This window comes from Microcaecilia unicolor, chromosome 4 (genome assembly GCF_901765095.1).
Source record: "Microcaecilia unicolor chromosome 4, aMicUni1.1, whole genome shotgun sequence".
Lineage (NCBI taxonomy): Eukaryota > Metazoa > Chordata > Amphibia > Gymnophiona > Siphonopidae > Microcaecilia > Microcaecilia unicolor.
This window is the reverse complement of record NC_044034.1, coordinates 64931206-64956994: the sequence shown is the minus strand read 5'-3', so window position 1 is coordinate 64956994 and position 25789 is coordinate 64931206. Positions and strand designations below refer to the sequence as shown.

Below are 25789 nucleotides of genomic sequence, written 5' to 3'. Positions count from 1 at the left end.
GCTATGCTCTCTGGACTTGAAGGATGCCTATACACACATCCCGATACTGCCAGCTCACAGACAGTATCTGCGATTTCAGTTGGGCACCCGCCACTTCCAGTACTGTGTGCTACCCTTTGGGCTCGCCTCTGCGCCCAGGGTGTTCACAAAGTGCCTAGCTGTGGTAGCAGCGGCACTTCGCAGGCTGGGAGTGCACGTGTTCCCATATCTCGACGATTGGCTGGTGAAGAACACATCCGAGGCAGGAGCCCTGCAGTCCATGCAGATGACTATTCGCCTTCTGGAGCTACTGGGGTTTGTGATAAATTACCCAAAGTCCCATCTTCTTCCAGTGCAGAACCTCGAATTCATAGGAGCCCTGCTGGATTCTCGGACGGCTCGCGCCTATCTCCCAGAGACGAGAGCCAACAACTTGTTGTCCCTCGTCTCCCGGGTGCGGGCGTCCCAGCAGATCACAGCTCGGCAGATGTTGAGATTGCTGGGCCACATGGCCTCCACAGTTCATGTGACTCCCATGGCCCGCCTTCACATGAGATCTGCTCAATGGACCCTAGCCTCCCAGTGGTATCAGGCCGCTGGGGGACTAGAGGACGTGATCCACCTGTCCACGAGTTTTCTCGAATCCCTGTATTGGTGGACGATTTGGACCAATTTGACTCTGGGACGTCCCTTCCAAATTCCTCAGCCACAAAAAGTGCTGACCACGGATGCGTCTCTCCTGGGATGGGGAGCTCATGTCGATGGGCTTCACACCCAAGGAAGCTGGTCCCTCCAAGAACGCGATCTACAGATCAATCTTCTGGAGTTACGAGCGATCTGGAACGCTCTGAAGGCTTTCAGAGATCGGCTGTCCCACCAAATTATCCAAATTCAGACAGACAACCAGGTTGCCATGTATTATGTAAACAAGCAGGGGGGCACCGGATCTCGCCCCCTGTGTCAGGAAGCCGTCAGCATGTGGACCTGGGCTCGCCGGAACGGCATGGTGCTCCAAGCCACATATCTGGCAGGCGTAAACAACAGTCTGGCCGACAGACTGAGCAGGATTATGCAACCTCACGAGTGGTCGCTCAATTCCAAAGTGGTGCGCCAGATCTTCCAAGCGTGGGGCACCCCCTTGGTGGATCTCTTCGCATCTCGAGTGAACCACAAAGTCCCTCAGTTCTGTTCCAGGCTTCAGGCCCACGGCAGACTGGCATCGGATGCCTTCCTCCTGGACTGGGGGGAGGGTCTGCTGTATGCTTATCCTCCCATTCCTCTGGTGGGGAAGACTTTGTTGAAACTCAAGCAAGACCGAGGCACCATGATCCTGATTGCTCCTTTTTGGCCGCGTCAGATCTGGTTCCCTCTTCTTCTGGAGTTATCCTCCGAAGAACCGTGGAGATTGGAGTGTTTTCCGACCCTCATCACGCAGGACGAAGGGGCTCTTCTGCATCCCAACCTCCAGTCTCTGGCTCTCACGGCCTGGATGTTGAGGGCGTAGATTTTGCCTCTTTGGGTCTGCCAGAGGGTGTCTCCCGCATCTTGCTTGCTTCCAGGAAAGACTCCACTAAGAGAAGTTACTTCTTTCATTGGCGGAGGTTTGCCGTCTGGTGTGACAGCAAGGCCCTAGATCCTCGCTCTTGTCCTACACAGACCCTGCTTGAATACCTTCTGCACTTGTCTGAGTCTGGTCTCAAGACCAACTCTGTAAGAGTTCATCTTAGTGCAATCAGTGCATACCATTACCATGTGGAAGGTAAGCCGATCTCAGGACAGCCTTTAGTTGTTCGCTTCATGAGAGGTTTGCTTTTGTCAAAGCCCCCTGTCAAGCCTCCTACAGTGTCATGGGATCTCAATGTCGTTCTCACCCAGCTGATGAAACCTCCTTTTGAGCCACTGAATTCCTGCCATCCGAAGTACTTGACCTGGAAGGTCATTTTCTTGGTGGCAGTTACTTCAGCTCGTAGAGTCAGTGAGCTTCAGGCCCTGGTAGCCCAGGCCCCTTACACCAAATTTCATCATAACAGAGTAGTCCTCCGCACTCACCCTAAGTTCTTGCCAAAGGTCGTGTCGGAGTTCCATCTGAACCAGTCAATTGTCTTGCCAACATTCTTTCCCCGTCCTCATTCCTGCCCTGCTGAACGTCAGCTGCACACTTTGGACTGCAAGAGAGCATTGGCCTTCTACTTGGAGCGGACACAGCCCCACAGACAGTCCGCCCAATTGTTTGTTTCTTTTGATCCCAATAGGAGGGGAGTGGCTGTAGGGAAACGCACCATATCCAATTGGCTAGCAGATTGCATTTCCTTCACTTACGCCCAGGCGGGGCTGGCTCTTGAGGGTCATGTCACGGCTCATAATGTTAGAGCCATGGCTGCGTCGGTAGCCCACTTGAAGTCAGCCTCCATTGAAGAAATTTGCAAAGCTGCGACGTGGGCTTCTGTCCACACATTCACATCCCATTACTGCCTGCAGCAGGATACCCGACGCGACAGTCGGTTCGGGCAGTCAGTTCTTCAGAACCTGTTTGGGCTTTAGGATCCAACTCCACCCCCCGAGGGCCCTGTTTGTTCTGTTCCAGGCTACACTCTCAGTTAGTTGGTATTTTTTAGGTCAATCTCAGTTATGTCCTCGCCGTTGCGGGGCCCAATTGACCATGATTGTTGTTTTGAGTGAGCCTGGGGGCTAGGGATACCCCATCAGTGAGAACAAGCAGCCTGCTTGTCCTCGGAGAAAGCGAATGCTACATACCTGTAGAAGGTATTCTCCGAGGACAGCAGGCTGATTGTTCTCACAAACCCGCCCGCCTCCCCTTTGGAGTTGTGTCTTCCCTTAAGAGTATTGTCTTGCTACATACTGGACTGGCCGGCTCGAGCCGGTTTCGGGCGGGAAGACGGCCGCGCGAGGGCTAGCAAAGGACTTTGCTAGTGAAGATTCCGATTGGAGGGGCTGCCGTGGACGTCACCCATCAGTGAGAACAATCAGCCTGCTGTCCTCGGAGAATACCTTCTACAGGTATGTAGCATTCGCTTAAGGCAATATTAACTGTGCTTAATAGCCAACCACAGGGAGAGTCCAAGTGAAGGAATTCTAGAAGAAGATAAATACAAGAATGGTGTAAGACCAGCACTATTAATCTATTTGTCCTGATATAAAGATATACAACACACTGGAGAGATTGAGAAGGCACAGTCCCTTCCTCTCTAAGAATTGTAACTGGGACGTTTAAAAGAAAACATATTTCATATTATTTAAGGAAATTAAACATGGAGATAGTGTAGTTGAAATGTAGCGCCACGTGCCAAAAGGTTCGAACAATACATGAGGAAATGTCGCCTCCTAACTTGTCCATCTAGAAATGTCATGAAAAATAGAAATTTTCCCTCCTAAAAAGTTAGTCCTATCTAAAGAGTGAACATATTTCTAATGTTTTAAAAACATTTTTTTTCACATTGAGGGTAGAGCAGTTTGCAAAGACCACGTTACACCTTTGTTGATAAAAGATCATTGGTTGCCATTAAGATATCATTGATTTTAGTGGTTTAGTGGTTGCACACATGTCTTTTTATTATTTATCTCCTTCATATTTAGTTTCTTTGGCAGTTTCATATAAGCCAAGTAGATAATAGAATGGTTATTCATCACATTTCTCAAGAGTGTTTAGCTTCAACCAGGGACAATGTTTGTTTTTTTTGTTTTTTTTTCTGGGCTGTCTCCAGCCCTGTGAAATAAATTACCAGTTTTCATTAAATTTAAGGCCCAGTCTAAAAGCTACTTTTCTTAAATTAACATTTAGGGATATGTTTACTAAGGCACGTTAGTGTTTTTAATGCACCTTTAAAGTTAAGGCGCGTTAAACGCTAGCGTGCCAATACATTCCTATAGGGGTGTTAGCATTTAATGCGTGTTAAAAACGCTAACGCGCCTCTAGTGCGCCTTTGTAAACAGAGGCGTTAATCTCTATGAACATGGAATAAGATTCCCCTTAGAAGGTTATATATGGCTTTATCTGGATTACAGTGTGCAGCTGCTTATGCAGTGGATTGTGGGCATGCATAGACATACTGCAGCAATGTTGTGCCAGATGGCATTTGCCTGCCATTTTCTGTGGCCGTGCAACCAGCTACATAATAGATCTGTCTGCTGTGTGTCTTAAATTTGAACCATTCAAACAGCCTTCATGAACTTGGTTGTGTTTTCCTCATTCTAGAGTAAGAGCAGCAGAGTCCCCCAAGCACACCAAAACAGAACAACAAAAAAAAACCAAAGAAAGGGAGTTAGACCAATATAGATCTAACACATTGATGTTTGACAGTCAATCAACGTTGAATCATTAAGGAAGTGACTCCACACAGTCCTACAAAGCAGCATCCAAATAAGCACTGCCAGTCTGTGTGTGAACACGAGCACTCACAATGTGAAAAATTACTTTGAATTGTCCGGGTTTTTTTTCCCCAATTTTGGTCGCAGTTATTTGAGAGCGGGGTTCCCCAGGGGTCTGTGCTTGGAACGCTGCTTTTTAACATATTTATAAATGATCTAGAGATGGGAGTAACTAGTGAGATAATTGAATAACGTTGTGTCCCCCCTCCCTCGGTTCTTGAGGACTGCTTTGTTACATCCCACATGTCTCTGGATTGATCTGCAGGATGACATAGAAGGGAAAATTGTTTCTTACCTGATTTTTCTTTCCGTTAGTCCTAACAGATCAATCCAGAGGCCCACCTAGCTATTGTGCTCCTCGTTATCACTTCACTCTGTCTTGGTGAGTGTGTGTGTGTGGTTGACTGGCTGTTAGCTTAGCAGTGTTGGGTGGGGGGAAGGAAGAAGCAAAAGAAATTGGGCAAGACAGAGTAAGTTCCAGTGAATAAGAGTCAACATGTTTCATTCATCATTTCGGGTTAGTGGTGCTGCTTGTTTTCAAGATTTGTATAACTTGTTCGCACAATTTAGAATTTCATTGAGTTTTCTCTGGGCAGAGGCAGGATGTTTTAATTTTCTTCTATCCATTTACATTTCAATTGTCTTCCTTCTATCCATACTGCTTTGTTATAGAAAATCCTGAAAGTGAGGCTGTTGCACAGGGTGTTACCATTATGGAGTGTACTACTGAAGAGTCTGTGCTTAATATTGTGGAAATCCTTGCTTCCTGATAGGGCCACTAATGGGAGGCTTTTCATAGACCAATTTCTCATCCTTTAGATGCTTCACTATCTACGGAAATATATACGATGAACCAGAAGTCACAACTCATGCACAGAGAATCAAAGAAAATAAGACTACGACACCTCAGGTGCCATGTGGTTCATCCCTCTTCCTCCAGGTAGGTTCTGTTTTGTGTATCATCTCCAACCAATGTTTGTCAAGCCTGCTCTTAAGATTGCATATCTATCTTAGTTGCCTTCAGTGCCTGAGTACTTTTTATTTCCAAGTGCTACAAGATGTATGCAGTGCAGTATAGATGCACAAAAGAGTCCTACATGCTTTCTCCTTAAATACGCTCTTATCTTGTACCAGTTACATTCTGTGTCTTGTAGGATAATATATTGAAGTCCAGTTCTTTTTCTTACAATGTTCTGTGATGTAGTTTCACCTCAGAATAAAATGCAGTTTTGCATACCTTTCAGATAAGCTTTTGACATCTGCCTCCAAATGAGCCCTTTAGAGCAAAAGTGGTCCATGTCCACTTTTTGCATTATTTCAGCTATGCACCGATTCCATAATCTCTAAGGCCAGGGTTTTCAACTCAGTCCTCAGGGCACACCCAGGCAGTCGGGGTTTTCAGGCAGTTCCTATTGAATTCAATGGGGATAGCCTGAAAACCCCAACTGGCTGGGTGTGCCCTGAGGACTAGTTTGAAAATCTTCTCTAAGGCCTAAAGACAGCAGTAAAATTGAGCCATGTTCATACCTACATACATAGAGATCAAGGCTGATTCAGGCATGGCTTGTTCTTGTTACTGAAATGTATACCTCACAACTAAGAGAGCCAATATGTCCCATAATAACAAAGTGAACTTAGCCCGCTTTTGTTTTCAGGGGCTCAAATGGGATATCCTGTTTCCAAATACTCTTATGGATCATTTTTTGTTTTACATTGCTAATCTGTTGCCCTCTGCATTTGAGAATCTTGCTACTGACATTTCATGTTGTTTATATACTGTAGTTTTATAGTTTTATTTATTTACCCACCTTTTCACTTCCTAGCTTTCCACTATTCTAGAACTTGTGGGATAGTTGTGTTCGTCAACCAGCCAGTGGAGATAGAGAACTGAAAACTGAGACATTTATTTATTTATTTGTATCCCACATTTTCCCACCTATTTGCAGGCTCAATGTGACTTACATAGTACCGTGATGGCGATCGCCAATTCCAGTATGACAAATACATAGTGATATTGGGTGAGGTTAATGTGTGACAGACACATAAGGGAATCAAGGAGGAAGAGTTAAGTTATGTCCATTTCGAGTATTAGTTTAGTTGTGTTGCAGGGTCCAGGCATTTAAGTTGGATCATTGGGGTATGCCTTTTTGAACAAGTTGGTTTTTAGTGATTTCCGCAAGTTTGATAGGTCATGCGTTATTTTCAGATATTTTCACATATCTGTCTGGGCATTCAGTTCAGCTCCTCAGTATCTTCCATCTCCAGCAGTGGATGGACATACTTTTCAGCCTCTGGTTCTGAGTGATTTGCTCCTGGTCCAGTTAGTCAACTGGTCCCCAATTTTGAGCTTTGCCGGGTGTCTTAAGTCTGCAGTCATACCTGGAGGTTCTCAGATCCCTGTTTCTGGTGCCCCTCAAATTTACTTCTTCCCTCCCGTCACCTCTTCCTTATTTCTTGTGGATCTGTATTGGTCCTGATTCTTTCTGTTCTGTGGTAAGACTTGTGAAGACAGTGAGCTTGTGGGGGAGCAGCCGGCAGTGGTAAGTCCGATTAAAGTTTGACTCAGAACCACTTGGAGGGCTGCAAGTTCTACTTGGTGCAGGGGAGGGATCCTGACTCATCGCTTGGGACTGCATTGTGCTGTGGGACTCACCAACTGGCATCGGGGCATTGCAGTGTGTGCAAGCCACAAATCCCGCGGGACATGGGGGGAAACGGTCAGTGGCAGCACATCTTCGGATTTGGCGCAGCATCCGAATATTCCGGAGACTTTGGACTCCGGCAGGGCTGTTGTGCAGCTTGATAGAGTAGATTGTAAAAATGGGAGCCATTTTGTTGGCGGCCAACTGGCAGTGAGGAACAACCTCTGATCATGCAGAGAACACAGGCGCCATTTTACAACCTCAGGGCCTGACAGAGTATTCAGCTGCATCAAGATCCTTTTCTCTGGATTTATATTGCTCTTAAACCAGGCTTATTTACTGAAGCAGGGACAGTCAGAGTTGCTGCAGGGTGCTTCAGTTTCTTGCCCCGCTGCCCCTCTGGCTCTTAAAAGATATCATTTAGACCTTCAGGAATGGGCAGATGAGGCTCTCTGCTTCTCCCTCCTTATCTGATGTGGCCTCGGTCTATACAAAGAAGCCATTGTTGAAAGATCTTGAGGGGGCTTTAGAGGTCCTAAGTTCTTCCCAATGCATCCTGACATTCAGGACCTGATAACAGCAGAATTGGTCTCACCGGATGTGGGACTGAGAGTATCACAAGCCATGGCTTACATCTACCCGTTGGTTCTGAAGGAGAAAGAGAAATTACAACTTCCCAGTGTAGAGACTCCCTTGTTACAGCAGTGACTAAAAAAGGGATTGATGGGGCATTATCCTAAAAGATCTAAAAGATAGGAAGCTAGAAGGCTCACTGAAGCAAGCCTTTGAAGTGGCCTCTTTGGGTCTTCAAGTGACACTGTTCAGCTTGTTTGTGGCAAGAGCATGCCTGAAGTGTCATCAATAGTCCGTAACACAAGACTTGTGCCATAACGCCCAGCTGGAAGCAGGATTGGCCTACTTGACAGATGCTATTTATGATGTTACGGCCTGCGGTATGTCTTTGGCTGTCTACAATGACACCTAGATCTTTTTCTTGAGTGCTGACTCCTAATGTGGACCTTAGCATTAAGTAACTATGATTCGGATTATTCTTCCCAATGTGTGTATCACTTTGCATTCATCCCCATTAAATTTCATCTGCCATTTGGATGCCCAGTCTTCCGGTTTCCTAAGGTCTTCCTGCACTTCCTGTAATTTTTCACAATCTGCATGTATTTTGACAACTTTGAATAGTTTTGTCATCTGCAAATTTAATCACCTCACTCATCCCATTTTTCAGATCATTTATAAATATGTTAAATAGCACTGGTCCCAGTACAGATCCCTGCAGCACTCCACTATTAACCCTCCTACATTGAGAAAAATGGCCATTTAATCCTACCCTCTGTTTTCTGTCTAATAAGCAATTCCTAATCCACAGAAAGACATTGCTTCCTATCCCGTGCCTTTTTAATTTTCTCAGGAGTCTCTCACTTCGTCAAAAGCTTTCTGAAAATCCAGATACACTATATCAACCGGCTCACCGTTATCACATGTTTATTCACACCTTCAAAGAAATAGGGTGACTAGTTCTGACTGTCAGTCACTGTAGCTACCATGGTGCCTGGCATATTTTCAGTCTTTCTGCTGTAGTACCTTGGAATTATATACATTTTAATGCAATTTTATAGGTATACCACAACATTTATTTGTAATATAATATGCATGCATAATTGTAGAATTTTCTGCTTATAAAGGCCTGGATTCTCTCTGTTCCCAGGCCCTCCAGCTTTTTCTGTCTGGCTCAATTTCACCCCTGCACGTGGGTTGCATCCTCTTTCTCTGCCACCCCGACTCTTAACTGCTAAGTATGAACCACGTGGGACATCATACAAACTCTCATTCCAGATTTTGCTATCTGCCCTAGGCAGCAGTAGAGGAGGAAGGCTGCATTCAGTCTTGTTTCTCCTCCATGTGCCAGTCAGGGCTATGGAGTGGGGGAGAAGGTGAAGAAAGCAAACTTGGGAAGTGTGCCATGAGGTGGCGGGAGGGAAATCGGGCAAGTGGTCTCTGCCTCCTGGTCTTTATGCAGAATTTCCCCATGAATATCAGGAGAGCAAGTAATGACCAAACAGGAAAGGGACCTAAAATAGAAAGTTGCCAGTCAGTATGATAAAGCTAACAGTACTCGGGTGCATAAGCAGAGTGAGCACCAGAAGGGGATATATTGCTCTTGCATCTTTAACTATTGAGTTATTGTCTTGGTATAAATGGTGGTAGTTTTATTATTTGTGTATCCGTTTATATTGTGAGGGCAATATATGAACAAAGAAATGTAAAGGTTGACTATTCTCAGATACATAAGGAGACATGACCAATAGGAAATATTGCCCTTTAATAGGGCAATATTTAAACAAACTGCTGATTCTTGCTCCTCAGTAAAATACTAAACACAAACAAGCAAGATAGAATGTGCTAAACAGTATACTAATGGAGGAAAAAAAGACTTCAGAAATTCTGTAATCACTTATACCCAACTTTGTGAATCACAGACTGCCATAGATCTCAAAAGATACTTTTGTTAGAGATACGATACAGATTCCTCATTAGTCTGAAAAAACCTCCATAGTAACATCTCAGAGCTATTTCTTAGTATTTTCATGCTCTATTGTCACAAAACATTAACAGGAATACACCTATCTGGGTAGTTTTTCCCTCCATTAGTATACCGTTTAGCACATTCTATCTTGCTTGTTTGCCTTTAATAGGGCACCAATGTCATTAAAAAGGATGCAAGAACACTTACATTGACATCCTGATTGGGATTTTAAATATGTATTGAGCTGAATAAATGATTGCCTGAAACCGAGGTTCACTCATTAGTTATAGCTCTTTGAACCGTTGGACAATTCTACATGGTTCTTAAACTGATAATTCCCAGTACATTATATATTTACATTTATATTTATAGTATGTGGTTTCTATTTGGGTGAATTTTTCTGGCAAGGTTGAAAAGATGCAGGCGGCAGTTCTAAGGTCTGCCAGATTGGTCCAGGGCCTGCACAGAGAGGCTTAAGGAACTTGGTGTACTTTCAAGAAGAAAAAAGGGTATGAATAAGGTGGGGAAAAAGACAAGAGAAGGGTGTGCAGTGGCACAGTGGATGGGTGACCCAAGAGGTCTTGATCTGCCAAGAAACTACTATGTTGCTTTGTACAGTGACTTTTATTGTGTTTCAGGTGCAAACATTATTTAAAATGAGGAGCTGCAGATTTGTTGCACTCTTTGGAACTGATCAAGATTATGAAGTGAAATAAAAGGAAGTCTGTGTGTGCGACTATGCTGAAAAGCAACTGAAACAACCCTTTTATCTGCAATATTCCCCTTAATGTATTTATGCTGACAGAAAACTGGATTGATAATGAGGCCAAAGACTTTCCCTGCAACAGTTTACCCTGGAAACAGCCGACAGAGGCTTCAGGAGATTCGACAAGGGTTAAAACAGCCTTCAAAACCTTCAGGACAAGGGTTACCTGAGGGAGCAGGAAGTGACAGTGGGATTCATCCTAAAATTGTAGGAGGGAAAGATGCTGCTGGGCAGCAGCAGCTGAGACCGACAGCCAAGTTTGGACCCTACCAAAAAGCCCTGAGAGAAATACGATATTCCTTGTTGCCTTTTGCTAATGAGTCAGGGATTTCAGCATCTACAGAAGTAAACAAGCAAATGCTCCAGGAATTGGTGAATGCTGGATGTGATCAGGTATGTTTTACTTTTATGTTTTCATTTTGAGGCATACCTCTAACCTAGTGCTGCTTACATAGAAATCACTGAGTATTTGTAGATAGAATTCAAAGTAAAGCAGACAAGAACCCACTACAGGGTGAAGAGAGTGAGTGCAGAGAGAGGATGCAAGTGGATGACACCCCCTACCTTTTCCTATTGAAAAATGTGTGTGTGTGGGGGGGGGGGGGGTTCCACACCATATATGCTGTGGCAAAAGATACCTTTGTTCCTTTCCCTTTAATTCAATAGCTTTCATTTCCTCCAGCAAAAACCTAATGGACTTATCATGATAACCTGCCCAAGTATTCGCTCCATAAAGTGAGCAGTGGCTCTCCAATACTGCTGTATAGTCTGACACGCCTACAAAGCATGTTAAAAGGTATTATATTCTTTATTATTTTTTAAACAGACTGGAGTGTCCACGCAGCCCACCCTATTTTTATAAAGCATATTAAAATTAACATTATTTTAATGAGCAAACATCTGTGGCCTCATCCCCGTCTTCCCTCTCCCCCCCCCCCCCCCCACACACACACATTTTTTCATGTATTATAGCCCAGTATTGAAAGGAGGGTGAGATCTGACATGCACCTTTAACAGTGTCAGCAAGGGTCACCAGCACTGTCTGATGATGGATGAGGGACACGGACACTCCTTACAGATCCAGGAAAAAAAAAATGAGCCTTAAAATAATGGTAGCCTGATGGTTAGAGCAACAGGATGAGAACCAAGGAAGCCCAGTTTAAATCCCACTGTGGTTCCTGGTGATACAATACAAATGAAACTTATATTCCGCAAGCTACCAGAATAGTCTTATGTGGATTACAAAAATAAAAATAGGCATTTGTAAGATAAACAAAGCAGCTCCTTGTGACTGTGGGCAAGTCACTTAACCCTCCATTGCCCCAGGTACAAAATAAGTATATGTAAACCGCTTTGAATGTAGTTGCAAAATACCACAGAAAGGCGGTGTATCAAGTCCCATTTCCCTTTCCCTATAATCAGCTAGATAAGTTGAAAACTTAGCTTTTTATGAAATTCTTCTTATGAGAATACATATAGAAGGGCATTTTCGACATGAAGTTCAAATGTCTAAAAATCGAGTGGAGAGCATAGCGATTTTTGAACCAGAAAAAGTCTCACTTTTTGGTTCAAAAACTGCTATTTTCTAGATGTTTTTGTGTTTAGTGTGTCTTTCTTTCTTTAGGTTCCATTTTGGGGGAAAAAAAAAAGTCCTAGGGAAAAATGTCCAAAAACAAAAGTCATTGGGATGTCTGGGAGCTAGCATTCTTAGTAGACTGGCCACACAGACATCCCAGTAGAGCAGTGAGGCAGCCTAGGGGGCACTGCAGTGGACTTCACATAAAAGGTCCCAGGTACAAATCCCACCTTAACACCCTTATTTTGAATTGTAAGTACTTCAACACCAAAAAAAATCTACTATACCTAACTGTACACCACTTCAATCGCCCTCAAGCCTGCAGGTATCTCCTATATATAGATACTAGCTAGAGTGAGATATGGACCTTGGGTCCCTTTCTCTACAGTCCACTGCTCTGACCACTAGCCTACTGCTTAGGAATGGCCATAACATCTGAAGTCGTCATTGAACTGTCACTGTTGCATCTTTCTAGAATACTTATTTTGACTGATTTCCTCCATCTCTGATGCTATGTGGACTGATTATTCCTGGGGGAATTCCGAGCAAGAACATTGTAAAAATTCTGCATATAAAAGCATGGATTTTTATGTTGGAGGAATTCTACGCACAAACTGAGGGAGAGGGTTATGCATGGGGACCGGAGGGGAGAAGAGAACTGCTTGTGTTTTGTGTCTGCTGGAGGATGGGATAATTGTTTGACTGAACTATCTTATCTATAGCAGCAAAACTTCAAACAAGTTGCTACAGCCTGCTTAGTTCCTATGCATAATTCTGTGCAGGCAGAGAATTCTGTGCATGCGCAGTTGTGCAGAGTTCCCCCAGGTGTAATGGATTTATTTTATTTTATTTATTTATTGCATTTGTATCCCACATTTTCCCACCTATTTGCAGGCTCAATGTGGCTTTCAGAGTTTGGTTATGACATAATCATTCCATGATATCAGATACAGTTAGTAATGTACAAAGAGTAAGTAAGAGAGGTCAAAGCTTAATGTTCTGTATTTAACACATTTTAGTAATTGGTCAGGAATTTTCTACACTGGTACACTATGAATGCAGTCTTGCTTTTCGTTTTCTTTGCAGCAGTTGAATATCTGTATCACAGGGACATTGAGGAATCACAGTCCTGTTTGTTGCATGAGTGAGTTCTGGTGTGCATACTGCTGCTTTTCTGCACAGTCTTTTGTACAGGCCACAGTCAACCAAAGTGTATTCTGGCTGAGTAAAAACTGTTTTTTTTTTTTAGAAAACCTGTGCAACAGCCAAAGCTCTTAGAAGCAGGGACAAAATTCTAACTCAAAAGATAGAAGATCAGAAGGTAGTAGAAAGCTGGGTGGTGGTTTCCTTGATAGTTTGGTTCGATTTAAATCAGACTTTTTTGTTTACTTGAAACATCACAGGAAAGATATCCAGGAACAAGCAACATTGTTAGTAACTTTTATGTCTGATAAGGATTCTATTATGAGATTTTACTTTTTGTTCCCAAGAAGTTCAGTTTTGGGGCCAATGGGTTTGGATTTTTTCCTGAAGTCTCAACACACAGAATATGTAAAAAGCTCTTCAGGCAGTACAGTCTGTTGGTGGGTAGTTCTTTTTGCATTTTCCTATTAAGTTTGACCTCTGAATTTAGTAATACATGTATGTTTTCTGGAACCCAAAACAATAAGATTGTTTCTGGATTCCAAAAATAATATTTCCTATATTAATGTTGTTGATATATTACCTAATTACGGGACAAAGTTTTCTTTGATCTGTAAAAGTTAGTTAAAAGAAAAAAAAAAAAAGATACAGAGGAGGAGAGAGAGCAAAAATTGGTAGTGCATACTGACAGATTGCTCAATTGAGTGTAATGTTTTGGAGCTTGTATCTAAACTGTGTATTTTGAGTGTGTGTGTTAAACACCCATGAACTGTCATGTGCCCAGGCAGAAATTCTTAATATTTCACTGTTTTTCTCCTCAGGCCAAACTCCTAGTGCAGCGTTACCCAAACATCTTCTGCGGTACTCCCTTCCCCCAACCATTTGGGTTTTCAGAATATTCTTAATAAATATGCACACATGAAATATACATACAAATCTAGCTCATAAATATTTAGAGGTGCTGAATACCTGACCAGCTGGTGATGCCCCAGGACAGGTTTGAGAGCCACTGCCCTTTTGTATTTTTAGAGGGCGCTAAGTGTTGTGTTTTCCATACAAACAATACATTTATCATCTTTTGAATATATATCTGTATTTTATACTCTATATAATACATAAGTACATATGTATTAAGTCACTTAACCCTCCATTGCCCCAGGTACAAATAAGTACCTGTATATAATATGTAAGCCGCATTGAGCCTGCCATGAGTGGGAAAGCGCGGGGCACAAATGTAATTTAAAAAAAATGTATTATGCGCTTCCTGTATCAGTCAGTCTGAGCTCTGGATGGGTCACTTTGTCAAGGTCTTTTCATGAATACCTCTGCAGCAAGCCAGTCTCCATGTCAGTACCTGTGCAACCTTCTTGGGAGGATCTAGCCCTTAAACGTAATCATTCTTTTGGGGATTGAAAAGATAAGAAATACTTTCTAGTGATGTAATGTATCTGTACCAAGCAGATCAGCATGTCATCTATTTCAGTGAGACCCTGGAATGTGTATCTGATCTGTTCTATTTGATTGAATGCATTCTAGGTCCTTTGATCTTTCTGCCATGGATCAGTTTTACAAGACTGAAGGAATTTTTTTTCCTGGCAGAAGCTTTCATGGTATTGTACATATGCTAATGTGATTATAAAGAACCATAGAAGGAAGCATGTTCACATATTTCCCAAGAGCAAATGAGTGCAGCCAGTTTTATTTCACCAAACTTAATTTCCTGGAAGCCTTAAAAAAAAAAAAAAAAGATATTGCATGCAAAAAATGCTCAAGGTTGAAACAAATAGTTCTTGATTGGTGGGTACTGTTAAAAAGCAGCATATGATGTAGTGACAGTGGAGCAATAGGATTTATTTCTCTGTGTAAGAAAAAATAGAGAGGTTTTGATCAAAGCTTCCTTGAGACTGTATATCTTGGTCTTTCCTTATTTCTTCGGAGAGAAATATGAATAACTTCAGGTAGCTTACGTCCACCACTGGTGAAATTTGGAGTGGAAACTGCCAGTAGAGAGGGGAAAAAATAAAAGAATTCGCTGAGGTTATTAAAAAAAAAAAATCCTCCAGGTGGTATATAAATGCAATAACTAACTAACTAGCTGATCACATTCATCACACACACTTCTGTTTCCTGGGGTTTTCTTTGCATCACAGAGCATGGTGTTAAATTCAAGAGATGTCTGGAATTAGGTGTGTGTTTTCTGGAGAAAGGAAATGGGTTTCCTTCTGTAACTGAAAATTCTGCACAATGGCCGGGTACAAATGGAGGGACATGCTTCTGATTAGAATTCTAGGAATGCAAATAATGTTCCAGGAAACGCTGCGTTGACATTAGGGTGTAGCTGCAGATTCTTTTCACATTTTTGTGCTCTTCAGCTCTCTGCCTTTGCTCGACTTGACAGATGGTTTTCTATTAGGTAAAAGGAATTTACACCAAAAAAAATCTGACCTGAGCAAGAAAAATAATTTTGTTATAGTATGCCATAAAGAAGCTTTTATTACCAAAATAAAAAAGTATTCTGTTTTGGTTTTGAATGATTGTAAGGTAATGATTAGTATGCGCTCACTCCTTGTCGAATGACTGAATTGATATTTGGATTATCCCACTAGAGTCCTACTAGCCAGCCTTGAAGGATGAATTTCTTTACAAATTTTCCTTTATCAGAGCAGGACAGGGCTGGCTTTGTGCACATTTTCCTTTATGCAGACAGTAGCTATACAAGCAAGTAACATGCTATACAGAACATGCACTACAATCCAATGTGTCCATTGTGATGGTGTATTCTCTTTGGTCTCAATAGATTAGTCCAGATGAGTGGCTTATGTCCTGCCTGCCAGCAGATGGAGACAGAGCTTCTGTTTGGCTTTGGTATATCATCTTGTGCAACTGGGAAGCCAGTTAGTATTCTTTAGTCAGTTTCACAAACGGTTTGTGTTTTAGGCTTCAAGGTACAGCATTGCCTAAATCAGGCACAGATGGGTGAAAGCCTGCGGTAGGACCTCTTGGCCAGGTATCATACCAGAGCACTGAATTTCTTCAGTCAGTATCCTAGGGTCTGGATACATTTAAGGCAGTCTTTGGCAACTAAAGATGTTTTTTGCTCTGGCTTTTGAGAGAGTAAGTAATCCGGGAGAAAAAAGAACACCCAGGACTCATGTTCATAGTAGTGGATCCAAGCAGGATTATGTTAGGACAGTGGCTGAGACTGCCTCAGGACTGTACCATGGGGTTAGAATCTTGAAAGATGGTGTCAGGAGCAGGCTGTTATCCACCTGTTATAAATATGAAATGAAATTGAATCATTAACTAAAACAAGAAAAGTGGCTAATAAAGGTATAGAAATATAGATGATTAAACAAAAAGCATAAAAGGGTTGTGTTGGAGGGCAAGTCTTATCACATTATGAGTGATAGATGAAGTGACACACACGATTTTTATGTCTGTGTCTACACGCCTGTACTTTCTTTCTGTCTTGGAATACCATCGCTATAAGGCATGGGATTTTGAAACATGACTGAATTTTTTACTTCAGCAAGATCTGCAAGCTTTACTGACTTAATATCTTTTGCTGTCTTGTATTTTCGATTGCCAGGTATCCATCATGGATTAGACAGGCTTGGTTTGTCAGTGTCTGGCTTTACCCTGATTTGATTGGCCTACATGATATGCAGTATGCTCTTAATTCATGTGCACAGCCTCTGATATCAGCTTTGTTTTATCAGTTGTTTATTTGTAGGGTCACTGTATCACACCTCCACCCTTTCAGGGTTTCACCAGCCAACCAAATTCCTCCTCATCCTCCCTTTGTGCTGCTTGACAAAGCATTCCTTCCTTGCCAGTAGCTACACCCCTCCTGACATCATCCCCAGGCCAGTACTGTTCCCTGTAGTGCTTATTAAGCCATATTCTCTCAGTCTCAAAGTTCATTTCCTCCCTTCCAACCCAGCTTACAGAGCATGGCTTCTTCTTGAGCCTCATACAGGTGCACCCTGAATATGGCCAGTGGTGATGAGATGCTTCCCCTTCAGGTGCTGTGAATACAGTTTCCATGCACTTTTATTAGGTCACTATTACATTATGCGCTTCTTTTAAATATTTTGATAGCAGTGCAATTGAGATTAACTAAAACATTTTGATTTTCAGCTTACTTAAAAACCAAGATTCATTCTAGGTTATATAGAAACAGAGGCATAGCTGCAGGTGGGTCTGGATGGGCACAAGCACACCCATTTTTGGTTCAGGACATCTAAGTCTGGTGACCAATCAGGGACAGCATTTTTCCTTAGGCACCACCCTCAGTCCCCCCACTGATACCCAGAGAAAAAAAATTGCATCGCATTTCGGCATATGTCCTCTTCTCCCTTCCTTCCCTCCCAATTCGGCATCAGCCCCTCACCCTCAGTCCTCCAAACTTGCATGTCTTCACCAACAGCGATGAAGCCAGGTTTCCTCCTTCTAGCCCAAATCTTCCCTCTGTTATGATCCACCTCCTCTGATGGTGCAGTGGGCCACAGATGGAACAACCAAGCAGATTGTATTGGACCCGGAATGGCCCATCTTTCAGCAAATGTTACACTCATTTGAATAATAAGGCATATGAATTTGTTTATCTGACACTGGCACTCGTATAGTAAAAAGTTAACGCTCACCATCTCTATATATAAAAGGCAGCACCAACGTTCTAATGAAGCCTCCAGCCGGAAGTGTGAAGCTGCAGAGATATCCGGTTTCCCCATGAGTATCTGCCCCGCCCTCGCTCTCTCTGTAACACAGTGAAGGAAAACACAGCACAGCACGAAATCGCTCTCTTTGTAACAGTGAAGGACTGGAGGAGGGAGGGGAGAGAGGGCAGACGCCTTCACTCTCTTTGTAACACAAACAAACACAGCAGGAAACTTAACACTGAAGGACTGGGGGGGGGGGGGGGGGGGCGACAGAGAGCAGAGGGGACGGAGAGCAGAGGGGAAGAGAGAAAGGGCAGAAGGCAGGGACACACACACTCCCACATGCACACTCTGAAGAAAACCTTGCTAGCCCCCCGTTTCATTTGCATCAGAAACGGGGCTTTTTTTACTAGCAGTAACATAGTAGATGACGGCAGAAAAAGACTTGCACGGTCCATCCAGTCTGCCCAAGAAGATAAATTCATATGTGCAACTTTTTTTATTTGTACTGTCCTCTTCAGTGCACAGACCGTATAAGTCTGGCCAGCCCTATCCCCGCCTCCCAACCACCAACCCCGCCTCCCAACCACCAGCTCTGGCACAGACTGTATAAGTCTGCCCAGCACTATCCCTGCCTCCCACCACCGGCTCTGGCACAGACCGTATAAGTCTGCCCAGCACTATCTCCGCCGCCCAACCACTAGCCCCGGCACAGACCGTATAAGTCTGCCCAGCACTAGTCCCGCCTCCCAACCACCAGCCCCAGCACAGACCGTATATGTGGAGGAGTGGCCTAGTGGTTAGGGTGGTGGACTTTGGTCCTGGGGAACTGAGGAACTGAGTTCGATTCCCGGCACAGGCAGCTCCTTGTGACTCTGGGCAAGTCACTTAACCCTCCATTGCCTGCCGCATTGAGCCTGCCGTGAGTGGGAAAGCGCGGGGTACAAATGTAACAAAAATAAAATAAATAAATATATGTCTGCCCAGCACTAGCCCCGCCTCCCAACCACCAGCTCTGCCACCCATTCTAGGCTAAGCTCCTGAGGATCCCTTCCTTCTGCACAGGATTCCTTTATGTTTATCCCACACATGTTTGAATTCTGTTACCGTCTTCATCTCCACCACCTCCCGCGGGAGGGCATTCCAAGCATCCACCACCCTCTCCGTGAAAAAATACTTCCTGACATTCTTCTTGAGTCTGCCCCCCTTCAATCTCATTTCATGCCCTCTCGTTCTACCGCCTTCCCATCTCCGGAAAAGGTTCGTTTGCGGATTAATACCTTTCAAATATTTGAACGTCTGTATCATATCACCCCTGTTCCTCCTTTCCTCCAGGGTATACATGTTCAGGTCCGCAAGTCTCTCCTCATACGTCTTGTAACGCAAATCCCATACCATCCTCTTAGCTTTTCTTTGCACCGCTTTAATTCTTTTTACATCCTTAGCAAGATACGGCCTCCAAAACTGAACACAATACTCCAGTTGGGGCCTCACCAACAACTTGTACAGGGGCATCAACACCTCTTTTTTCTTCTGCTGGTCACACCTCTCTCTATACAGCCTAGTAACCTTCTAGCTACAGCCACCGCCTTGTCACACTGTTTCATCGCCTTCAGATCCTCGGATACTATCACCCCAAGATCCCTCTCCCCATCCGTACCTAGCAGACTCTCACCGCCTAACACATACGCCTCTCTTGGATTTCTACTCCCTAAGTGCATCACTTTGCATTTCTTCGCATTGAATTTTAATTGCCAAACCTTAGACCATTCTTCTAGCTTTTTCAGATCCTTTTTTCATGTTTTCCACTCCGGGGTGTCCACTGTGTTACAAATCTTAGTATCATCCGCAAATAGGCAAACTTTACCTTCTAACCCTTCGGCAATGTCACTCACAAATATATTAAACAGAATCGGCCCCAGCACCGATCCCTGAGGCACTCCACTACTCACCTTTCCCTCCTCCGAGCGAACTCCATTCACCACCACCCTCTGGCGCCTGTCCGTCAACCAGTTCCTAATCCAGTTCACCACTTTAGATCCTATGTTCAGCCCATCCAGTTTATTTAAGAGCCTCCTGTGGGGAACCGTGTCAAAAGCCTTGCCGAAATCTATGTAGATTACGTCTACCAAAGGAGAGCGTTAGCTTTTTACTATATGAGTGCCAGTCTCCTACATGTGCGGAGGAACATATATCGCAGCTAGAGTTAACATCTATTATTTTTGCTGAGTTACTTCACATAATTTTCCCCACCATCATCGTGATCCCTGATGCAGGCCAGGTTTACAATTGAAGAACTGTGTCCTTCTTTTTAAGGCCTTTGGTGCTGTTTGGTTTTTTTTTGGACTTTTGCTTGTACTTTGTTCCCTCTCTCTGCTGTATCATGCTTTTGAATAGAACCAGAAGAAAGATTGCAATGAGAGAGGTACTGTATAGCATTAGTTTCTGCAACAGCTTTGCTTCTTTCTTTTTCAAAGAGGAAGTCCCTGGGTGGGGCGTTTGGTCGCAGGAGAGACTGTAAGCACTTATTGGTTCATGGTCCTTTGCTTGGTACAGCCTTCCGATTGGCTTTTTTTTTTTTTTTCATCAGAATGGAGCCTTGCACGTTTTTGCCAGAGGGCTGATCCACTGGATATGGGTTAGGGGCAGAGGAATGGTATCAAGTTGGGATTTTTTTTTTTTTTTCAAATTTTCAAGGGTTCTTTCTAATTTTGAACATTCTAATTGAATAACTTCTATTGAGTTTCATCTTAGAACCCATTTGAAATTAATCAGAGATCCACAACAGATTGGCATGTATCAATATTCCAACTTACAGCATCACACCAATGTTAGAAAATCCACTAAGGTTGGTTCTTCCTAGCTATTTTATTGTACTGATCTAGCCTTAACAGTGGTGTCTTTCTTCCTGTATGCTTGTACAGGTGCATAGCTAGAATTCTACCGCTATGCAGATTAAGTTAAGCTCTTCAGAAATTTGTAGTGCAGGGTCAGAGGGCAGGGCTGATCAGTACAATGGTAGTATCTCCACTGGCACCAAAACTGCAATTCACAAGCAAGCATGAACACCAAGTAAGTAATTTGCAACAGAGCAATTAGAGTTTAAGTCATCATTACAGTACAAAGAAATGCCAAGGAAGTGACTAATAAGAATTTTTCAGCATTTGGAAAAAAAAATTAAGACTAAGATTGCCAAAGCAAACTGGTGTGTTTGAGTACATTGATATCAGAATGGTAAGTCTCATGGTATCATGATGAGCAAGTACTTCAGATTACTCTGAAGTAAATGCTGCTGTTGGTTTTTTCTGTTTTTAGACACATCAAGTAATACGTTAGATTAGTTCAGTAAGAAAGTGTCACTTTAATTTTTTTGGGTTTAATAATATTTCCATACATTAGGTGAACTAATACAGCAACCACTCTGTTACAGCCTTTTATATAGTAATTAAGTGTTATTCCATGACTCTATCTGCAAATTTCTTAAATAATGTGGTGCACATTCTAGTCTCGAGACCTTTCTGTCAAAGGTTTTCTGTATGCAAGTTGTAAAAGAAAGTATAATCTGAAGCAGCATATTTCACCAACAGCTATGTATGTTCTGTATTAGAGCAACACATTCCTTTCCTCATTTTCTCTGGAGAGATGTATAGCTAACAATAAAATGCATTGTTTCCATTACCCTTCCTTGGAATCTGTATTTTCCAATATGTTTCATGGTTAGTCTTTATTTGCCATGTTTAGAGGTGTATTTTCAAAGCACTTAAACTTAGAATTTACAGAGTAACCTATAGAACTTTGTAAGTCTAAGTGCTTTGAAAATGAGCCCCTTAGTGTGTCTATAACCTATTTCTCCATTGGCAAGCATCATGTTGCCAGCTAAACTAGTTACTCCTGGAGGAATTCTGCGCAAAAGAAATGGAAAATTCTACTTACTTTATTTATAATGATGTTGTGCAGAATTCCCCCATTATAGGACTGTCATTCCTCCCCCCTCCCCCCGGCATGAACTACCTTACCCATCACCACAGCAGTTTCCCATGCACCTTCCTGCAGACCTTCACCCTATTCTCATCCACCTTTTTTCAGTCCCCCTCACACTCCATCCACCTTTTCCAGCCCCTCTCTTTTCTCCCTTCACACTCACCGCTCCAGCGCAGCAAGAGGAAGAGGTGCACTGCTGCACATTGGGCTGCTTCCTGCTCCTCTGCCTTTCTGCATTCAACTATTCCTTTGAGCCACGTGGACCTCTGTACAGCCAAATGTCTTAAAGGAGGAGGAAGTAGCTCGACCACTCTGCAGCTCCTCATACCATATGCAGGGAGTATTGAGTGTTCTGAGCTGAAAAAGCAGACTACAAAGAATTATGCATGGGAAAGGCAGAATTCTGTGCAGTCTGTGGAGGTGGGGAATTCTTCACAAATTCTGCATTGCACAGTAGTGCAGAATTCCTCCAGGAGTAATTAGTAGGTGATGTCATCTGATGGTGCTGACATGAGTTCCTGTGACATGCAGGGGAGCAGTTTGAGGAACGAGGAAGCTTCAGAGAGCACTGGGAGCCCTGGAAGGAAATGAGCTCTGGTATTCTGGGAGATGTTTGTATGTACGTTTTCTTTGGAAATCACCTAGGCTTTAGATGGTATACACATTTTTTGAGCTTCTAATTTGACAGGAAATGACCTGAAAGTGAAGACAGGCAATCTGGGAGCTATAGTAAAAGAAAATTTACCGTGAAGCACAGATGAAGATAATTGAGCATTTGGAGCTAATTAGAATGCTGCTGGTGAAAGTTCCTACAAAAGCTACATTTTGGCAAAGAAGGGTGAGATGGATGAGTAGAGCATCAAGGCATAGACAGTTGAGGTGAGATGTATGGGCTGAGATCCTAGTCCCTGAAATGAGTTAAGGTATTGAAAGAAAGGATGCTGCCCACAGGGTGTTTAATGAATTAAAGAGCTAGCAGAAAGCTGATGTGCACTGTGGAAGGGTTTGAAAATTAGGGCAGCTAGCATGATGGGAAATTGTGCTTTCCTTAGGGTTAGCTCTACTGTTCTGCACTAGTGGATGTTTACCTCCATCTGTTGGTAAGAAGGGATGAGAAAACTGAGTTTTTCCAGTAACCTCATTGGTATTAGCTGATGGTACTCCCTGGAAAGATCTAGTATTTTCCTTACCTCTTTATTCTTTTCCATGGCCCAAGGAAGGGCCACGCAGCCTCTAAGGCCTCCAGTGCGAGGTGGATCAAGGCGGCTGTTAAGACCATCTACATTTGTAATACTCGTTTGGTGCCTTAGGGCCTGAAGATCCACTCCTGGGTCCAAGAAATTTGTAGGGTGGTGACGTGGTTGTTGCTCCTCCATTCATTTGTCAAACTTCAGATTGGGTGTGTCGGCCAGGGTCTGTTTGGACTTTGGTGTGGCCAGCATTTGTGTGGGGTCATGTCTTCTGCTGCACAATAGATCTGCTTTGGTACATACCACTTGTGCAGAAGAATAGAGCTGATGCTAAGCCATAAACTTGGCCATCAGACCAACTGGAGCTTACAGTATGGATGACAGCTCAGAAGGAAATTATCACTTTTCTATTTTCTTATATTTAAGCCCAGGTAATCTATTTTGTTGTGTTGAAGTCAATTGAACCAGTAAATGTGAGATTTTTCTTGAAACAGATAAGGTAATGAACACAATGGTTTATATTGAGTGGAGTCCCCACAAAGATGCACAGCACTCTTAGTTTTAAAGATTGATATGAATGGCTGTTTAATTTTACAGAAACAGAATATTTGATGTACCATTCCAAAAATAGGGCCTTTGTAGATTGAGTATATATGTTTAATTTCAGGACCAGCATAGTCAAAATACGAGACTGCAGCTGCTATATGGGGAATTGTTTGCTTCTCTGTGGAATCTCCTCATGGTCAGTTATGCACTAAGAATCTGAATCATTTTTTCTGTGGCTGCTGTCTGTGTGAGGAGCCTGACCTTAGGATATTTTAACCAGCTGTTTCTTGCCTCAAAGTTTCGGTGGCTTAGAAATTGGAACATGCAGTTGTTGAAAGACTTTCTAGAACAGGAATGTCTTGTTTCAGCACTGTTTTGCATTGTGAATGTGGGCACCGACTATGAAGAGAACAATCCATATTTTGAGTGGGCTTATAAGAAGTAGAGACGAAAATAGATCTGAATTAATAATTGTGATTTCTTTTTTTATTTTCAGAGGTGCTGGATTAATGTCTGTAACATTTAACATTCTTGGACCAATTTAGTGACTCTATAACCAGGGTTGTGGAGTCAGTACACCAAACCTTTGACTCCAACTCATTTCTATTTTTCTACTGTCTGACTTCTTCTATGTATAGTAAATCTAAGAGAAGTTTGTTTAATTATAGAAACATAGGATATTAATGTTCAAAATTAGGACTAATACACTATAGTGTATATTTAATATATTTATTCAAATTTTGAACAAAGAGCCTAAACAAAAAAAAATGCTGGTTTTACTTGTCAGACTATGGACGCTTTGTCAGAAGTCTAGAGAAAAGGTTTTTGAGAGTATTATTTGTTGGCATGCAGCGCTACTTGCAGTGCTTCCTGCTATACTTTAAATTGCAACGGAGAACAGTATTTGACATACCTTACTGCAGCATGCGATAAACAGATCAATTCAAACAATGTTATAAGACTCCTGAGGCAGGCCAGTGGACTGGAACATGGCAGTGTCGAGTCATTGTTTTTGGCTAATAAATCTTCTAGACTACTGCAGCATCATCTGTTTTTTTTCTGAGTCACCTTCACTGTTTTCTTAGAGTCAAATAAAAATATTCAATACACTGTTACGCACTTAGTGTCGGCATTGCTGCGCGGCTTAGTAAACAGGGGTGTTAATATTTTTTATTTATCAAGTAATTCAAAATAATAAGCAAAAATGAATTTATACAGAAAAGCTAGTATTCAAGGAAAAAAATTCAGTCATAAGGTATGTGGAGGTGTATTTTCAAAGTACTTAGACTTCCAAGTTTCATAGTAACTTATGTGCTTTGAAAATGAGCCCCAAAGTAACCTATATCATGGTAACTATCAAAACTTTCACATTGTTGTAATATATCCAGCTCAAGTCCACAAACTGGAGAATCCAGTAGCATACCAGAGAATTTTAAAAAATAAGTCTTTTGAAGAATTTGTCCTCAGAAAAAGAACTTCCTCAGTCAAATCCTCTTTCATGGATACCCTCAAATCTGATGTAATTATTCTCAGAGCACTTAGCACCACAAGTGTAACAGGTAGGGGGGGGGATGGACCTGGGTCTGCCTGCCTGAAGTGCACTGCACCCATTAAAAACTGCTCCAGGGACTTGCATACTGCTGTCAGGGAGCTGGGTATGACATTTGAGGCTGGCATAGAGGCTGGTAAAAAAAGGTTTTTATTTTTTTAGTGTGGGAGGGGGTTGGTGACCACTGGGGGACTACGGGGAGGTCATCTGGTGAGTTGGGGCACCTTTTTGAGGCTTGGTCGTGAAAATTAAAGGACCAAGTAAACCCGGTGAAATACTACTTAACGCCGGTTTTTTTCCCCCCATTATCCGCGAAAGCTGGCCATCTGGTAGCCATGCCCATTCCCGCCCATGTCCCGCCTTCGCTACGCCGCCGACACACCCCCTTGAACTTTCGCAGGTGTGGCGAAGGGAAAGCGGCGATGGTGACAAAAAAGCCGCTTTCGATTTATGCGGATTTCACCGCTTTTGAGAGATCGCCGGCCATCTCCCGATTTATGTCGGAAGATCGCTGGCGATCACTTTCGAAAATAAGCCTGACAGCCATCTTTTCTTGCCGTGCTGGTGGGGTGTTGCTGTTCTGCTTGTAGCCCTCTTTTTCTTTTGTAAGAATATAAGAACTGACATCCTGGGTCAGACCAAAGGTCTATCAAGCCCAGTATTCTGGTTCCAGTAGTAGCTAATCCAGGTCACAAATACCTGGCAGGATCACAGTAAGTAAATTGATTCCATGTTATGTATTCCCAGTGATAAGATGTGGCTTTCCCCAAGTCTGCCATTTTAATAATAATTCCCAGAGGAAAAATCCATTAATTTCCTTTTCTGAGCTCA

General features: G+C 42.9%; 1 protein-coding gene across 1 annotated transcript in view; it reads left to right on the top strand.

The window, feature by feature from the left end:
* The window catches only part of LATS2 (large tumor suppressor kinase 2), a 76239-nt gene that overhangs the window by 25726 nt on the left and 24724 nt on the right, over positions 1 to 25789 (top strand). The window contains exons 2-3 of the mRNA XM_030200299.1: positions 5185 to 5305; positions 10185 to 10705. Coding sequence (XP_030056159.1) covers positions 10367 to 10705 — 339 coding nt within the window. The 5' untranslated portion in view covers positions 5185 to 5305; positions 10185 to 10366. The remainder of the gene's footprint in view (positions 1 to 5184; positions 5306 to 10184; positions 10706 to 25789) is intronic.